This window comes from Solea senegalensis, linkage group LG3 (genome assembly GCF_019176455.1).
Source record: "Solea senegalensis isolate Sse05_10M linkage group LG3, IFAPA_SoseM_1, whole genome shotgun sequence".
NCBI lineage: Eukaryota > Metazoa > Chordata > Actinopteri > Pleuronectiformes > Soleidae > Solea > Solea senegalensis.
The window spans coordinates 28,658,955-28,678,075 of record NC_058023.1 but is presented as its reverse complement, the minus strand read 5'-3'; the positions used below and the strand labels follow the sequence as shown (position 1 = coordinate 28,678,075).

Here is a 19,121-nt window from a genome sequence, read left to right as displayed (position 1 = left end):
ATTAATTATTTTTTTTTTATTGAGACAAATGTGTGACATCACTGCCCTCTGCAGGAGACATTGACAGCAAACCTCCACCTTTCTTATGTTATTGACCTATAACACATTTTGTAAAGCCTGAATAATGTGACTTTAAAAACACACACACCCCCAGGATGTCCATATAAGGAGTTGTGTTTTATTCCCACGGCAATTTACCAAGGGTGCACCTGCGGCACAGATCCATGCCGTGTGAGCACTAAGGGTTAAAATAGTTTTATACCCTTACTCTATCCATTAAATTATCCAACTACTTCTCATTTCGTTCTTCATGTAGCAATAATTGAATTCAAATTCATGTTTAGAAAACATAAAAACTCACTAAATTTAGTTTGTTTTTTTGGTTAGATTCAGCCGTGTCTTGTAAATCATCAAAATGCCTACAGAAGCAAGACAGCATACATATTTAATGCTGCGTTCTGTGCTACGTTGCTTGTAGAGTCACTGACAAACATGCAGCGCAGCGCAGCATGACGCAGATACTAGAAAGAGCATCACATCTGTCTCCAAAAAGCTGTTTCATGTCGTGCCACGCTACGTTAAGTCCTATGAAAAGAAACAAACTTGCTCGCTACCGGTGCACGTACCGCACGTAGCGTTGTGCTGAGTCGATACGCAGATACAAAGGGAATAAGTGATGCAAAGCTGTAATTACTTTGTGGGATACTGAAGAAAATCCACCCTACCCTCCACCTGGAATCAAGTGAAGCCTTTGAAGATTCCCCCCACTTGGCACCAGCTTTGTTAGACAAAGTGGATTTCTGAGGGAATTTGTTTAAACAAAAAACAGTGTGAACAGGAACCATTAAGGCTCTGAAGAGGAGAGAGTTAAGTGCAGGGTGTTTTCTACTGGACCTGATCATCAACGTTTCATGTCATATTCCCTGGTTGAGACGGCGGCTGGCACCGAGCCTCCCCCCGGGCCTTCAGCTGTGCACGGGTATAATCCACTGGCCCAGACTTCAGCATCCACTTTATTGGATTGAGAATCTTTTAATTATGATTTACTGTTGAGGGGGGAAAAAGTCATGTTTAGTCATCTTTGGCAGCTCTCAGTAAGATTAAACCACAGAAATGTCATCTTGGATGCTAAAGCTGTGGTGTAACAGGTAGATGAGGGACAATAAAGTGTATACAAAACAGTTTATTCGTTTCAGAATAACTATAGACGGCAAAAAATGCAGAAAACCAGCTTGTTTGTTAGGATAGGAAGTCATTGTGCCATAAAATACACTTCTATACATTAACCTTAATAAAGTTGCTTGTTTAATTGTGGTATATTGTGGCTATAATAATTACCAGTAGTGCTTAACAACTCACAGCAGTATCCTTAACTAACAAGCTACCACTATAAAAACTATAACATTATACATGTTAAACAATGCTTTCGGATCACGACACACAAACAAAGTGACCCTGTACGTCGCGTCACTAATGCAGCACATTTGTTGCATTATGAGTTATCAGTCTTTGATTTCTAACGACATCACTCCGCTGTTCCTGTTTTCTATGTCTAAACAAAACAATGTTTGTTCTTAAGCCACACAGACACAAAGGAAAATGGCAAAGTCTTCGGCTGTTTCACGAGACACTGAGAGGAAATAACTACAGCAAACAAAACCTGTGTCACATAAAATAGTGCATACAGTACTGATACTGCTCATCACCGCAGCTCGGAGAGTATATATACATATATATATATATACATATATATATATATATATATACATATATATATATATATATATATATATATATACATATATATATATATATATATATACATATATATATATAAATATATATATACACATATAGACACACACATATACACTCAGTTTCGACCCGAGTTCACAGCCTTTGTTGTTCTCGGGTTAATGAAATCCGTTTTCCTGAGGCCACACTGTTGAGAAAAAGAAGACAAAGATAAATGTGGATATTAGAACTCACATCATTTTTTTTCATCAAGCTACTGTAGCATCATGTGGCATTTAAGAAGGCTTTACTGTACTGCCCCCCGGTGGTAGCATCAATGCAGGAAACAGCAGAGCACACAGCTACCAGGTGACATAAATAGTCAATTAAATACTTAATAATCATTTATCTGAACCAGAACATTAATAACAGAAAAGGAATTAAGCACTCATTTTGTCAATCAGTGCTTTAATGTGTTTGTAATGTTGTGCTTTATTCATGTAATAGTGTCAGATAAATAAGGCGACATAAAGATGAGAAGGACATTATTTTTAGTTTATTATTGTTTCTATCGCATCTCATTTTGTTACTGACAGTATGTTGTGAGGGGAAATTCAGAATTGAAAATCCAGTTGTTGGGAGAACACACGTTACTGTACAGACTGAGTTTTAAGGTTTGCTCCAAGAGAATGCTACTGTGTTCATTCCTTGGCAGTAAGAAGTAATAAATATAGAAGTAAAGACAGTGAACGAGCCGAGAGCAAATTATTCTTCTTCTAATGATATACGTAAAAGGTCATTAGACAGAAGGGTAGGTTACACTAAATACTTGATACTACAACAAACAAGGACAGTGATTTTAGATGGAAGAAACAAACTGAACCACTGACCACTGCCACTTTAATGACATGTGTTATACAGTCATAAAATAAGCACCCACCTTCTTGTAGGCCCCATGGAGATCATTGTGTCTCCACATGGTGTGCAGCAGGACACATGCAGCCTGACCCGCTCTGGTTGGTCCATAACTGGGACACAGAAAGATTGAATGATTGTGTCCTCTTTTACATACATAAAATAGAATTTATACTGCATATCACAAGTTAGTTAAGAGGTCATTTAGTTAAAGATAAAATATCTCTAAAATGAAAGAGATATTGCAGGAAATTTAGGGGCCGGTCTAATATTAGTCACACTCGTACCGTTAAGTACAAAGAATGTGTACATTATGATATTCTACTTTCAGTGACCAAATTATTGATATCAAATACTAATTCATTTTTAAATGTTTTTTGTCGCCATGCCACCATGTTTTATGTAGTATTAAACCCCGCCAGAAAATATGAATTACTTTCAATATACTACATGCAAAGTATATAGTAAATGTATTTGTGTTCAGTTATTTCAGCCTAGGACATGGCAATGATTAGCCACAACACTTGTGACTGACACTGCCGTCTCGTGGTAATATCATGTTATTTCTCCATATACTTCATATGGCCAAAATGACACCATCTGGTGGAGGTAGTAAAAATAATAAATTCCAAGGCAAAAAGCCCAGATTGACACCCAGATAGAATAAAACGTATTGTACTTTAATCAGAGTTTGAATGGGTTTTAATGGGACATTTTTTGCGCTTAACGTTACGAGTGTAAGGCTTGTTTGTACACAGTGTATTTTGTCTTCGACGATGTCTGCGTTCTATATCGTAGAATATCCCAGTAAAGGTTAAGTTCTTGACTGACCCATTGTCCTTGCTGCTGATGTTAATGATCTTTGGAAGGGCTCCATGGTTGACGACAGCTCGGACATGCTGCGAGTTGCTCTGACTCAGGTATGTGAGGATGTGGCACAGGCAAGCTGTCGATTCTGAGGGCAGGTCTGTACCGGTGTCGTCGTTGGGCAGCAGCGGCACCAGCTCTGGTAACACCTGCTTCACTTTAGGTAGGAAGAGACACATGAAATATGTACAGTATATATTTTCATTTAATTGAACTTAAATGCGCAGTTTTAGGTAAGCAAAATTCAAAGGCTAAAGTCATTTAGCTTCTTTAGTGGAAAAAAAATGATCAGAGGATGTTGGCTCACAAAATAGCCATGCAAGTACTGCAGTTGGATCATTTGGAAGAAATGTTTGCGGCCACAAATAGGTAAGATGTTCGTACAAAATATGAATTTGAATCAATTTGAATAATGATTCCTTGCAATGCCAGGCTTTCGAGAATATCTCTGTAACTCATTCCCAATTTAAAATAAAAATCAGTCACACTTTCTCCGTCCATCTTGCTGCTTCAGCCCTCTTGCAACCCTTTTTGCTTACGCAGCTCTCAAGGTCATTCATGGGACTGACATTAATGTATTTAGTGCGCACATTATATCTATTTCATGGCCACAAATTACTATTTTGTGACTATAATTTGGTATTTTGTAGCCACAAATAGGTTTTTTTCCCCTATGTCATGTCTTTGGCTCTAAAGGAATAAAAGAATTTAAATGATGATGAATGTTCAAAGGCCAGGTGAGTTCAAGTTACCAATATCCGGGTGCAGCTCCTCGTGACGGGAGAGGTTTTTTATCAGAGAAATGGTCGTCCTCTTCACGTCGCTCTCTCCCTCCCGCAGTATCTTACGGATGTGCTGAAGACCATTTTCCCGCTGAACAATAGTGAAAGCGATGGCTTCAGACACCTGCCACAGAGGACGTATGGAATTACACGTAATATAAGCTCGAAGGCTACTTGATTATTTACCTGCTTGTTCATGCGATAGCCGACTATAGGTCAACATGGTCAAGACCGGCTGCCGGAGTTCAAACCAAGCACCAGAATGAGGGAAAAAAGTCATTTAAGTGACTTTGAATGTGGTATGGTTGTTGGTGCCAGGCGGGCTGGACTGAGTACTGCTGATCTAAAGGGATTTTCACACACAACCAGCTCTAGTTTTTTTTTTACAGAGACTGGTCCAAAAAAAAAGAGAGAGAAAATCCAGTGAGCAGCAGTTGTTTGGCCAAAAATGCCTCGTTGATGCCAGAGGAGAACAACCAGACTGGTTTGAAATGATACAAAGACAACAATCACTCACAGCAATAACTCCTTGTTAATAACCAAGGTAGACAAAAGGCATCACTCTTGCCACTTTATTAGGTGTCCTGTGTACCTAATAAACTGGCCCCTGGGTGTATTGCATCTTTCAAGTCTTGGGTTTGTTTGGATCAATGTTATTGGGAAGAAATTGCGAGTTCCTTTCGTTAAACTGAAAGATTTCTGTCAAATAATGAAAATGAACTATGGCCATCAAACTACAGATGCATACAGGGTTTCATTTAATTTCAATTAAATTAAATTAAATTAAATTAAATTAAATTAAATTAAATTAAATTAAATTAAATTAAATTAAATTAAACAAATAACGTTATTTCTTTATCCCATCTTTTTAAAATGAAAAAGAAAAATGTGAATATCTCTACAATATGTGTTGGTATTTGTTTTCCATAATCTTACCGCTCCTTTCCCAGCTGTGATGTTCTGCAGGGCTCCGACAGCAGCCTCCTGGGTGTAGTGGCGCACACTGCGGGCAATCAGCGACAGGTACATGCGGATTGTGATGGCGCTCCACAGCCATTCTATGCCACTGGGGTTCGCCTTCTCCTCCAGCAGAGGGCTCTGTCGCTCCAGATGCTAAGAAACACACACACACATACACAGGTGATGAGCTGCCGCTCTGGTGGGTTCACGGAGTTCACAGCAGGAGGGTGATGAATGACAGTGGCTGGCAGGCATCTTTCCTGCTCTCTCTCTCTATCTGTGTGTGTGTGTGTGTGTCATTGAAGGTATTTAAAAAGGACCAGGGAACCCAGGCTGAGCCTTCAGTGCCACTGTGCAGCATCACTGGCTGGAATTTCCCGAAATTATAACGAACAGCAGCATCTAAGAAGCCGCAATGCAGATAATTGCTTAAAAGATGAAATGTGCACTGACGTGTGAAACCTGTTTCCGTCTTTCCATTTTTCTTGCCTAGTTACGTGCTTATTATATAGTGAAATGAGCATCATTATTTCCTCCTGCACATTTGGGCTGAATTTAAAAGCGCACAGGGAGCAGTCGCTCTTTTTGGCCATTATCGCTGATTCCCAAGGTCATATTATAAAATATCTCCAAGTAGAGGCTATTAAAGAAGCTGATTAATGCTCCTAGCTTTGGAGAGAGGGTGTCATTTTTGAGTGTCCACATAAATAAGGTCATTTGAAACCACACTTAATGCGAATATGTGGGAAATAAACCTTATAGCTCGATTAAAATGTCTTGAAGTGTGCATGCAGTTTATTTTTTTGGCCACCTGAGGGCAACAGTAAACACAACACTGACATATTGCAAACTTCATTTTGGATTCTGTCCAAAGTTTAAACTTCACTGTGATTTAATCTTCTCCAACTCGATGTTACCGCTACCTCATCATGCAAATCATAAAAACAATGCCATTTTAGCGATTGATTAAACACAGAGGAATCCTGCGGGGGTTTCACAGAACTGCTGTCAAATATTATGCCACATATTCTTTGTTGTCAGTGTGGATTATTGTCTGAAGGGATTACCTCTGTAATCTTGGCACTGCGATTAGGAAAGCAGCTGACACTCTTCGGATCGGAGGCCAAGTTTTGCCGAGATTCCCTCAGGTCTTGCATGTATTTCTTTGGAAGCTCTGCCTCAAACTGGTAAGACAGGTTGTGCAGGATGCAGACGCAGTTCTCTGTGGACTTCAGAGCAGATATTGATGTGGATTCAAATTAAACTGCGAAAACTGAGCACTCTTTTGTGAATACACCCTTGTGTGAAGATAAATGTTTCATCTGGGATGCTAATTATTTTCATTTCACCTTGTCATCCGTCTTATAGTCGGCTATGGTTCCCCGAATGTAGTAGACCAGAGAGTCAATAAGATTCTCGCAGTGCCTCATCGCTTTTCTGCCGTCTGGACCAGCAGAGCTCAGATTCCTGGAAACAGAAACAACCAGAACCATGAAGGAAACATCTTAAAGTTCTATAGGAAACAACGATATACTCACGCCAACATCAGCCAATCACATGGCAGCAATTCAGTGCATTTAGTGCATGTAGATATGGTCAAGAGGTTCAAACCGAGCACCAGAGTGGGGGGAAAAGGGTGGTTTAAGTGTCTTTTTATGTGGTATGTTTGTTGGTGCCAAACAGGCTGGTTTGAGTATTTCAGAACTTGCTGATGCACTGGGATTTTTTTTTAAACAACAACAGGGTTTACAGTGAGATTTATCCAGTAAGAAGCAGTTCTCTGGCTTTATTGATGTCAGAGAACAACCAGACTGGTTCAAAACAGTAACAAAAAAAACACTTGTTATAACGAAACTATGCAGATGGCCATCACTGAATGCAAAATAAAGAAAAGCAAGGTCAAACCCTGGGCTGCAGAAGCCGAAACCCACAGTAGCAGCCACTACTATCACTTTATTGGGTGTACCTAATAAAGTGACCAGTGACTGTAACTTCTGTCAACAATGAATAACATTCACACATTCAAATTATGAGTTAAGCATGTCATCAAGCTAATAGCTGCATCCAGGAAAATCAATAATATGACAGTTTTACAAAAGAAAAAGAGCTCATCTTTTATTTTTATTTTTCATCTGCAGGGACTCCGGGAGCTTACAGGGGCTGAGAACATGATAAGGAGAACTTGATAACACCAGGCTGGCAAGAACTGAGTGATTTCAGCTCAGCATAGCAGACAGAAGAGAGCGCTCTATGAATAATTCAGCCGTTTGGCTCTTTTCATCTGGCTTTAGTTGCCAAGGGAGCGGAGCGTCTGATTCTCCTCTGCTTTGTCAACAGAGAGGCAAGTAGAGGCCAACAATAAAACCAAATAGTTGAAAGACAAATCGTAGATGTTTTGATAGTGAGGTAAATGTTTAGTCACTAGGAAGGCGATTACTGACATTAAACCCTAGTTGATGGTTTAAATGTCTTTTCATAAGACTTGTGATGAGTATTAAGAATATTTTTCCACTGCTGTAATTTTTATTAAAGGCTTTTTCTAAAAGGGAAAACAGAGAGTAGGTTTCCCTGAGTTTTCCCAGCAGAAATCTTTAAAAGTTCTTTGGTGGTTGCCTTAGAACTACACACAGCGTTTCTTTACGCAGCAGAATTCAGACGGATGATATGAGTTTATCCCCTGATCTGAGACTGTTTACTCAAAACACAACCTGGCACCGGCTGACGCTGTAGCTCTGCCTTCTGCTAACTCTCGCTCTTTGTAATACCATAAAATTACTGCCATATCATGCACGTGACAGTGACTGTGGACTTTTAACTTCCGACATCTGCTCCTTCATATGTGGAGTCAGAACAGTCAGGGGTAGTTTTTTTTTTTCCCTTTTCCAGCATGAATATTTCTGTCTTTTATTTTTGGCACTTGCTGACTGTTCTGACTGCACAACTGCTGTCTGTTTACTCCAAAAGCACACAGAGTCTCCCCTGTATTAGTTCTAACAAAGAAGCATACCGCAGGCAGCCCGTGGCATGGTGGAAAACCTCGTCGTCGGCCAGGAGCTCGTCTTTTGGGTTCTCGCCTTCAGAAATGCCAGAGCTGGGCACGAGGACGGACTTTGTGAGGACGGATAAGGCGTCCTTGCTCAGACGCTCCTTCAGGAGGTCATGAGAGGAGAGATTCCACAAAAGACCTGTGAAGGAACATACAAAATTATTCATTTCTTAAGTTTACTCTATATTTACACATAGACAAGACATTACTAGGACTGACCAGTCAGTTGCCGTCTGGTCTCCACATCGCGGCTGCTCTTCAGTGCACCTAGAATCGTTGCCAAGCCGTTGTTCTCCTTCACCTCCATCTTGTTCTCACTGCTCTGGTACACGACGTTGCGCAGCGCGCCAGCGGCGACACGCTGAACCTCCTCGTGGTCGACGTGGAGCAGCTGCAGGAGCTTTCCGATTCCGCGCAGGTAGTACACCTGGAGACGAGGAAGGAAGAAAGAAAGAAAGATAGAAGACCGGATTATGGACAAACAAACACATCCAGACATAAAAATGAAGACATGTAAGCCATGATATGATCAGCTTTAAAGAACATGCTGATGCATGACGGTGTCTCAGTGGTAGAGCCAGTCGTCTTTCAACTCGAAGTTTGTGGGTTTGATTCCCGGCTCCGCTAGTCTACATGCCGACGTGTCCTTGGGCAAGACACCCCCACGTTGCTCCTAACGTGTGCTATATAAATACAGAGCATTAACATGCAGCACTGAGACATAACCAGCTATTTTAAAAGAACTAAACTTCCAACTGATTAACAAATATTCAGTTTCCATTTTTGACACCGTTTTCAGTTAAATAAACAGCTAAATCAACATTTAGGGGTTTTAAATTATATCTAGAGCTGCAACTAACAATAATTTTCATCATCGATTAATCTGTCGGTTTTTTCTCGATTAATCGAGTAATCGTTTGGTCCATAAAATGTCAGAAACAAACCTAAATAATAATGTCTTTCTCAAATGTCTTTGTTTTGTCCACAAAATGATTCACTTTTAATGATTTCTTTGTTATCTGGAGCAAAGAAACAAAGGAAATATTCACATTAAAGAAGCTGAAACAATCAGAAATCTTGTTTTAATAATGAAATATCAAAATAGTTGACGATTAATTTAATAATCGATGAATAGAGTTTCAGTTGTTTAAATTGTTTCAGTTATATCTGGTATTACTTTTTGGTTTCCCTAATATACGATATCATATCAGCTCATTCTTAGTGACAACATCACTACAAATGATATCAGTGATGAAGTCAGAGTCAGAATGGAATTTTTTTTTGTTTGTCGTGTAAAACTCTATAACAATGAATGAGGTAAAAAAAACAAAACAACAACACTCATGTACACTCTTACATACAGTATGACTAAACGTACCATCTTTTTTGCTTCGGTGCTCTTGAAACATTGATTCTGTATGTGGCTCGCTGCATAGAGCAGCGTTTCCTCGTCCTCCTGGGTCAACAGGCTCACAGCTCTCTCTAAGGTCATCTCTGGAAGCTTGTTCTCTGACTTCCTGTGTGGAGACAGACACACGGGCCAGGATGAGATAAAGTACAATAACGTGTAAAAGTGTGTGAACACGTGAACCTTACAGATTTGCGACATTCTGCCTGTGTATCTGCTGAAAAGGAAGTTCTAATTCCATCTGCCGGCTCACGTCCGCGTCCACACTGGTGACAGAGGGCGGGTACGAGTTCAGTCTGTGGAGCCCGTGTGCATTTCTCCTGACGTGAGTCAACCAGGACAGACCTTCATCAGGCTGCACAGCACCGAGCATCACATCACCACTTCTCTCCTGTTTGAACGAAGTCCGGTTGTGGCTCAAGTGCGAGCCATAATCACCGCCACTCCGCTGAAATGCTTTGTTTGCAAACACGGGGGGAGGTGCCGCCGCCGCCGTCTGCCTCAGTGACCTCTGCCGGAAGCTCCCATGTGTAGGCGTGGACGCGTGCGGCCGAGTTCCTCGAGGCGCCTCTGAGAAGGCGTAGCGCAGAAACGAGTCGGACGCGAACGTGCGGTCGTGCAGAGTCCCCGTCATCTGCGGCTGAGTGGGTCCCGGGTGTGTGTACGTCCCAAAGCGGAGGGTGCTGTAATTGAAGCGGCTGCGAGGAAACCCGGGGCTCGGCGGTGGAGACACCTCCACCCTCCTGGAGGGTCTGCGCACACGGCTGTTTGATAGAGAGCGGTTGGTGAAGGTGAATCCATTCACCTGTCAAAAGACAACAAAAACACAAGCTTCACTTTAACATGCTGTGGCTAAATGACATTTATTATGTAAATCTCCTCTGAAAGAACTTTACATTTACATAGTAGAATACTCAATATTACACAGGAATACACTGTACACATGCATTTAAGTCTAGAGGTTAATTCAGTTATTATAATTTAACAAACCTGCTGATTATTACTCATTCATATAAGTTTACACATTTTTATTTTCAGACATTTGATTAAAGCTGGTAAGTTTTACCCAGCAATGTATTTGACGTAGGGCTGCAACTAACGATTGTCGAGTAATCGAGTAGTTGCTTCAGGCCTAATTTAATGAAGTTTAATTTTTTGATAACCCATTTTATTTATTTATCATTTAGTTTGTACATTATTTTTACTTTAAAATAGATGTGTTACAGTTACACTGATTGCTAGCAGTGGCCAAAGAGAAACCCATATTAGCCCACCACTAATATAATAAATCAATGTTTCTTTTGATACACGACGAGGCCGTGAATATGACGCAGCAGCAGGACATTTGAATGTAATCAAACGACGGTGTGGAATATGTAAAGCACAGCGTGAGTCTGTGTGACCCTGTTGTGGTTCACGAGAAGGCAGGAGAGCAACATTTGTTTGTTTTCTGGCATAAACACTGACCTTGTCAGGACTAGTAGTCCTCATGGAGACCAAAACGGTCCTAATAAGGCAGGGGTGGTTTGGTTAAGGTTTGTGGTTAAGGTAAGGAATATCACTATAATTAGGCCGCTCAGATGAATGAAAGTCAATGTAGAGTCCTTAAAGGGATAGCTGTGCATGTGTGTGTGTGTGTAAAAATGAATAAAGAGCTAAAAAAGCCCCTTGCCTTCGTATTTGGTAAAAGTCCATCTGCAGCATCAAAGCTCTGAGCGGTGTTTCTCTGTAAGTGGACACCACCTGAAACAAGTCGAAGAGGTTTTGTTAGCGTGTACAGTTTCACGCCATCACCATCTGAACACAAGGCAACACTAACACCACCTCAGGTCAAAGGCGTGACTCATATCATGGCAGCTTAAAAAAAAAAAAGAAAAGAAAAAAAACCACACACTTTTACACTTTTGTAAACTAAATGTTGTGTTTGCTTGGCAGAAAGGGAGCAGCGGAGGCAGATTAAAAGGATCCAACACAATTATTAATGTTTGTCAGTTACTAAAGACTTAAATATGTCATTATCTTCCCTCTGGGGTTCATGTCACACTCCCTTACAACCACACTAAGCCTTACAAACTGTAGCACATTTATATAAGTGTGATGATAATTGCCATGTCAATGGTGAATTACTTCTCTGTCTGAGATCCTGCTCATTCTTTAAATTCTGAAACGATTTCTAATAAGCCATAGATTCAGGGTCCCGCAATTAAAAGGATTAGACTGAAAACACGCTTTTGTGCATTAATTCATCCTTAAACTTGAAAGAAAAATTGAAATCACAGTTAAATAAAAGGTGTTTAGTGTGGCTTATAGTAATTTGTCTTGTTGTCTTTGGTGATTAACAGTATTAATGACTTTCATATCTTGTGTAATTTATGTGACATTTCAAATGGAACTCCTATGGAACTTCCATTAAACAATAAAAGCATTTATCTATCTATTGATCTACCTTGTTTCATTTCAAACTTTTTTTTTTTCTGGTACCACTTGTTCAAATATGAAGATTTACTGTTTGTAAACAGATGATTTCTACGTTTCTGGCACTTTATAACTAAAAATATGAATCGTTAGTGTTGCAATTGGTAGGCAGTTGATTTATAAGGGAGATCAATATAAATTATGGGTTTTATATTCTTATTTTATTATAAAATGAATAAAAATCAATTGATAAATCCACAGATGAATAAATAAATGTGTCATCTGCAAACACATTAACCTGCTAACAAAACCATTTTTAATTTTGATAAACATTCACTTTTGTTCAGACTGAGGAGGAAGCAGAGTCATACGAGTCCTGCTGTGGAGTTCACGCAGCTAAATGTTATTATTGTCATTTCTAGAGGACGACTGACAGGAGTTGATCACTCACACCTACCACTATAGATCAAGGAAGTAGGTGAGATATTAAGTTGAAGCTCTGTCAGCTACTATCAGCCTTGAGTTGCATGAATGAAACTGCAGGAACCTGTTGGACGAGAAAACTGCTATGCAGCGTACATTCCCGTCACAAAAATGACCTTTATTGTAGTCTAAATGATAGTAGATGTCCATTAGTATGCAATTAACAAAAAGCACATCCTCAAGCCACGGTCTTAAGTTGGGTCCAGGTCAGCTGAGGGTCAGGAATCCCCCTCTGGATCTTCACATTTTAATGAATTGGACACGAGAGAACATCTAAATATTGATCTGATCTTGCTAAGGTTTGATTTCAATTAAAAAAATCTGCCTTTTAAAGATGAGATTTTTATGTACATTTTTGCATTTTGTATAGTTTTGCTTGCGATATAAAGGACTTTTGGATTGTATCGAATTTTACATTTTTATCTGTCCGATATCAGATCCAGTGATTTTGACGAGTATCGGGCCAATTCCCATCCAGAATCACAATATTGTGATAATGTCGTATTGTGACTTATATATCGTGACAATATCATATGTGGGTGTCTTTGGCGATTCCTGTTACTATCCAATAATGGTCAAAATAACTAGATTATATATTGCAAAAAAAAAAGTAAAATCTAATCTAATCCAAAAACCCTGTATGTCACATAAATATTTAGCTAAACACACAATGTAAAGAGCGCTGTTTATTATTTTATCAATTTATAAATCATGTAACTAATAACAAACTAGTAACAAATTCTGCCACAATACAGTGCCCATCACATCAGCTGTGTGCAAATACGATGGTAAATACAATACTCAGCAGTGCACGTGTTATTAACAGTTTAGTACTTTAAAAGCTCCAGTGTGTCACATTTAAGAGGGTTTGCTGACTTTTCACTAATACAGTATCAGTAAAGCTAAAAGCATTGTTATAAGCATGTCTTTTATTGCTTTCTTTGGTATAAAGGCTCTGTGTGCTCTTTTATAGTGAGTACATTTCGATCTAAAGCAGTAAACTTTTCCAACCAAAAGTTCTCAAAATAACACCATAATCATCAATCAAGTTAGGTCGAGTAAAGTCAGCAGTGGACTTTTCACAGGAGGCAGATAATAAAAGATAATTTGCCCTCTCATCATCCTCCTCTTCCTCACAGGAGTGAGAGATACGTTTTTTGTTTCATTTTCTACGCACTGTGGTCCAAATTGGTATATACAGTAGAATGGTATTTTTTGGATTTTCCTCCAAGTACCACCAGAGGAAGCTTGTGTACCACTGGTGGTACACGCACCACAGTTTGAGAACCATGGACCTAGCGGTACATAGGGCCCAGTTTAGTATCAGTAGATACTCAACTTCTAGTATCTAGTGTGTGTACCTAGTGTGACTCAAGGCCTTTTTTAAAAAGAGAAAGTGGTATAGAGTGAGTCGTCACTTCTTCTAATGAAAATATTACATATACATATTATATATATTTTAGTTAGATTATATGACTAAAATACTGAATTTGTCTTTGGTTAAGCTGCTTAAAACAACGAGAAAAGGCTAGAAACAAACAAACGTGCAGGTAACTATTGTTTAATAGTGTTGTTCCTTCATTCTAACACTTTTATTCACAATATTAATATACTGTTAATGATTAAATATTTAAAAATACATGTTTCTAAGAGAGATAACTGTTATTCTTTGTTGTCAATAGAGAAAGGGGGAGCAGTGAATGGCCCAGTGTGAACCCTTTATGACACTCTATAAATGAGGTGTGTCGTTGTGTGACTTTTGAAAACCATTACTTAAATCATTTAGAGTAGTTTTTTGTTCCTCACCATTAGACAGAGTCCTCTTCGCCTTCCGGGCCAGTGTGAGCTGGACCTGCTGGTGAACTCGCAGGCTCCGGTCGTTTGAATCGGGTTTGGCCGAGGACCTGTCAGTGAGCTCGGCCGGCACAGCCAGACTGGTGTCGTTGAGCATGAAAGAGTCCGCAGCGGCAGGTAAAGCGGATTTTAAAAACACCTCGTCCATCTTTACAAAAATAAACCGACTACTCCGCGGTGACTACATTCAATAACGACTGAAGTGGACGTGTTCGCGCTGCTTTGTCCTCTCCCTCTGATTCTCTCTCAGGTAAACTTAAACCACACCAGCTCGCTACCACTGAAGAGGGCGTGGCCTATGAGGGCGGAGCTAATGGCGTCACACCTGAGGTGTCATGTGTCAGCCTCACTCGCCTCTGATTGGCCAACACTGTTATTCACGCTCAAGCTGCAGTTTGAAGTGGAGAATTTTAAAATGTTTGGTATTTATTCAGCGAAAGATGATAAAATAATTAAATACTGACTATTTTTGAGTAAAGGAAACCTTTTATCAGCAGCCATTTTGACATGAAGAGCACAGGTGATCTGTGTTCAGTTCATGTCAGTCAGGACAGTGTGACCCAGGATGCAACCTGGAAGTGAGAAAGCAAAATGGAACGCAGCCATAATTAATATCATTATTTACATCTGTGCCTTTTCTAGCAGCCTATTAATATGTCTGCTAGGCAAAAAGCTCACATGAACTGACATGAACAGCTATTATTTATGTAAACAAGGACACCTTTCCTGCTAAAACATGTACACGCTGCCTATTATGTATGTTGTTAAAGATTGTGAACAAAAAAATATGATGGAGGAAATGTAGAAAAGCAAATAATAAAGGTTATTATCTGTTAAATGGGTTCCTAGCTGTCATATTTCTCATGGACCAGTGGACAACAGGGGGCGCCACAGCAACTTAAGATGTTTAAAGTTCACCTTAACCACATGGTGTAGTCATAGTGTATTAAGTGTCTTTAATGTGCAAGCAAACTATGGTTTTGAAAGCAAAAGTTTGGGATTCACAAAGAAAACCATTGAATTTGCAAAGAAAACTTGGATTTACAAAGAAATCCTTTTGAATTTAGATGCAAAACTTTTGATTTTGCAAAGGAAAATATTGATTTGCAAATTAAACCTTTGAATTTGCAAAGAAAACTTTGTCATTCATTCATTCATTTGTCTATTACCGTTTTATCCTCCACATGAGGGTCGCAAGGTCACTGGTGCCAATCCCAGCAGATGTAGGGCTAAAGGCGGGGTCACAACTTGGTCTCCAGTCCATCACAGGGCAACATGGAGACAAACACATTCAAAAAAACACTGCTTGCACAATAAAGACACAAAACTGACTCCATAATAATAGTGTGGTACTATGCAGAGTGATAAATGCAGCAGGTTTTAACATCCACTCTCTTCAGCTCTTCTCTTTTCATGCTTCTTCCTTTTTACTTGTGACCTTCCTTTAAGACTTCCATGAACTTACGAGGAATTCACACGTTGTTTTTGAATTATTGGCTAGATCTGAGTAACACAGTACAAACTGTGAGCTAATAAGAGAATGGAGGGTGTGACTGGGAAGCGATGGAGCTACAATGGAGCCATTTGATCCAGTAAAAAATCAGTATTATTCATGAAAAATTTGACATTTGCAATAGTTTCCTTCCCTTTAATGCATTTTTATTCTCCAAAAAAAAAACAATCTTTCCAGTCCAGCTTTTTAAATCACGTTCACATTAAACTTGATATTCATAAACACTTTTTTTTTTTTTGACATGTCTTTAGTTCGCTTCGATTCAAATGTGTTCAGCAAAACATTCAAGGCGTCCAAATCGACATCACAACAGTCGTTTAGTGGGGACACACTTTGTGTCCAGGCCGTCTTAGTGCGTGTGTGGGGGGGGATTCTTAACCTTAATTAGGGTCACGTTTGACCCATGAAAGGTCACAGGTCAACTCACAGCATTTCAAGTGCCAAAGAGAGGGTGTTTGACGGAGCACCGAGCTGCTAGACATCCAGATTTAAAGGGTGTGACTTTGATTTTAGGTGATTTTCCATTAATATATTTAATAAGTAGTGAACACTGTAAAATTCTCATTCATAATTTCAAAAAAAAACAACAGTTTTTCACATGATAAATGATTACATTCGGAGAGAACAGTGAACTGAATCAAACCGTGTTTGACCTCAAGATCTGTACAAACTATTTATTTTCTTTTAAATTTGGCACATCATATGTTCATCAGCCCACACACACACACATACATACAAACACACACACACACACACACTCATACACAGAGGTTAAAGGTGGTTAGAGTCTGTATTTTATCTGTATAACAAAGTTAAACATCGATTAATTGGCATTATATGTGGTGTTAATGTCCTAACTCCAAACAAAGGGAATGAACATTTATCTAATTGTCTGTGAAATTTAAAATTTAAACTAAAACACATGAGATAATTATATGTATATAATGAACGAACCAATGCTCAGACTTGTGTAGCTTGGCCACAAATACACAAGTTAATAACCATGATGCTTATTTTAGATATTATAAATTCTCTTATCCGATAACTCAAAAAGCTTGCGGAAGCACCGAGTAATTTTTGTTTCCGAATACATTCTGAAATATTATAAATACACGTAACTCACCAAGTCGTGTTGTGAAATCCACAAACACAAACCAACCAACCTCCACATTCTATAAACCTGTGGCACGTTACCACTGACAGTCGTCCCCGTGCCGCTCATACTCAGCCAGGTCTTTAATAATCCACACATATTATTTTTTTTTGTACATTGTTAAAAATATATAAAATGTTAAGAGAATTTTTTTTACAGGTTCGTTGAGGTTTAAAAACACATTTTTCAACATTTCTCCTCAAAGCTATTTACAAATCTCTGTGTGGTTACCAGTTGCCAGTCTTCATTCAGTTGTGTTCTTTAAATTAAATGTTTTTTTTCTTTTTTCCAGGAAGATGTTTATGGAGTTCATTTTGGGTCTTTAATGTGCAAGCAAATGGGATGGATTTGAAAGCAATATATATAGATATATACGTAAGTGAAACAGAACTAAGATCACTTTTTGATCATTTGCAACCATTTCTTTTATATATATATATATATATATATATATATAAACACCAAGGTATTTTTTGCAAATTCAAGGTATTTTTTGCCAATTCAAATGTTTTGTTTGCAAATTCAAAGTTTCCTTTGCAAATTCAAGGTGTTTTCTTTGTCAATTCAAATGTTTTCTTTGCAAATTCAAAGTTTTCTTTGCAAATTCAAGGCATTTTTTGCAAACCCATTGTTTGCGCATTAAAGACACAAAGTTAACTCCACAGATATTTGCCTTATCTAGCAGTTTACGTGGTTCTTTAAATGTCATTGAATCTGTAGCGACTGGACTTGATCATTTACTTCAAAACTGTTCATTTATCTGCAAATCCAGTCGCTACTGATTCAATGACATAATGTAGAGAACTATGACCTGGATAAATGAGAATCTACACAGACGTCATGTGTTCAATGTCAAGGATCACATGATGCGCTCAAAATTGACTTCGCTTACGCGGTAATTAAAAAAAAGGACTTTACAGCAATGACGTACTTGGACTTTTTTCAGTGTCTTTCATTTAAAGCTGTAGTGCGCAACATTTAAATTGGAAAAAAAGCCTATCAGATCCACATGACTCTGTGTTTAGTAGCAGAGGTCTGATAGTTAACCCGGTTAAACGGTTGAATAACTGCCAGATATTGAAAGTGAAAGGTACCTTGTCAAAAAAAGGGGTCAGAAGAACTCACTCATTGAACATTTTTTAACAAGTCTACAGCCATAAAATCAAAACTATGGTGATAAGAGAATTAACCTTGACAGAGTCTGTTTTCAGAATCATTGCTGATCGTGAAAACTAAAGAGAGGCTGAATAATAACATCGAAAAGAAAAAAGTTCCGCACTACAGCTTTAAATTAATAAGTTGCAGCCTTGGACATAAGTACGCTTCCTTGTAGAAGGTGGACAAAAACAATTATACTGTACCGGCATGATGTAATTTGGTCACATGATGCAAACATGAACTTTGCATCATTAAATACTTTGACGTTGTGGGAAACACAGAGCGTTGATAAGGAGTTTACCATTGAGTGAATTGCTCAAGGTTAGCGGACGTGAAATTCAGAGTCGGCAGCCGTGAGCGCGTCAACAAACAAGAGCAGTGTTGTGTTCAAGGACTGCAAACAGCTCTGTGACAAACGCTACAGTTTCCAGTTTATCGAGGTAGAAACTCACAGACGAGCTCTTCGATCGCTGCGCTTAATACACGGGAGTACCGACGCTTTAGTTACTTTTATTTGAACTGCACCACCTCCAGATCTGAAATGTAATGTTGGGTAAGTGAACTTATCTTGTAAATAGAGACTGAATAATATAAAAATGGACATAATTTACACGATTCTCTAAACTCGAAGGTCATCCACAAAATTTACGCCACATGAAACTAGTAATTAAAACCATTAAATCCTCGCAAAAATGTTTCCAAATGTTGTAAATCAAGTGAAAAATAGTTACATTTAACATAACTGGGTTCTTTTTGCAACCAGGAGTCGCCCCCTGGAGGCCGACTACTGATTCTGTCCCAACTCCCTGGGTTTATCTTTACAAACGTGGATT

At 38.9% G+C, this 19,121-nt stretch overlaps 1 protein-coding gene across 1 annotated transcript; it reads right to left on the bottom strand.

The window, feature by feature from the left end:
* Window positions 1–1,834: 1,834 nt before the first annotated feature.
* Window positions 1,835–14,759, bottom strand: pkp2 (plakophilin 2). The gene is made up of 13 exons (XM_044020709.1): window positions 14,417–14,759; window positions 11,385–11,455; window positions 9,901–10,517; window positions 9,683–9,821; window positions 8,524–8,731; window positions 8,266–8,443; window positions 6,608–6,725; window positions 6,326–6,487; window positions 5,235–5,411; window positions 4,269–4,422; window positions 3,481–3,673; window positions 2,675–2,762; window positions 1,835–1,942 (listed from the first exon to the last, which is right to left on the bottom strand). Exons 1-13 carry the CDS (start codon window positions 14,610–14,612, stop codon window positions 1,874–1,876), a joined length of 2,370 nt encoding a protein of 789 aa, XP_043876644.1. The 5' UTR covers window positions 14,613–14,759; the 3' UTR covers window positions 1,835–1,873.
* Window positions 14,760–19,121: the final 4,362 nt, after the last annotated feature.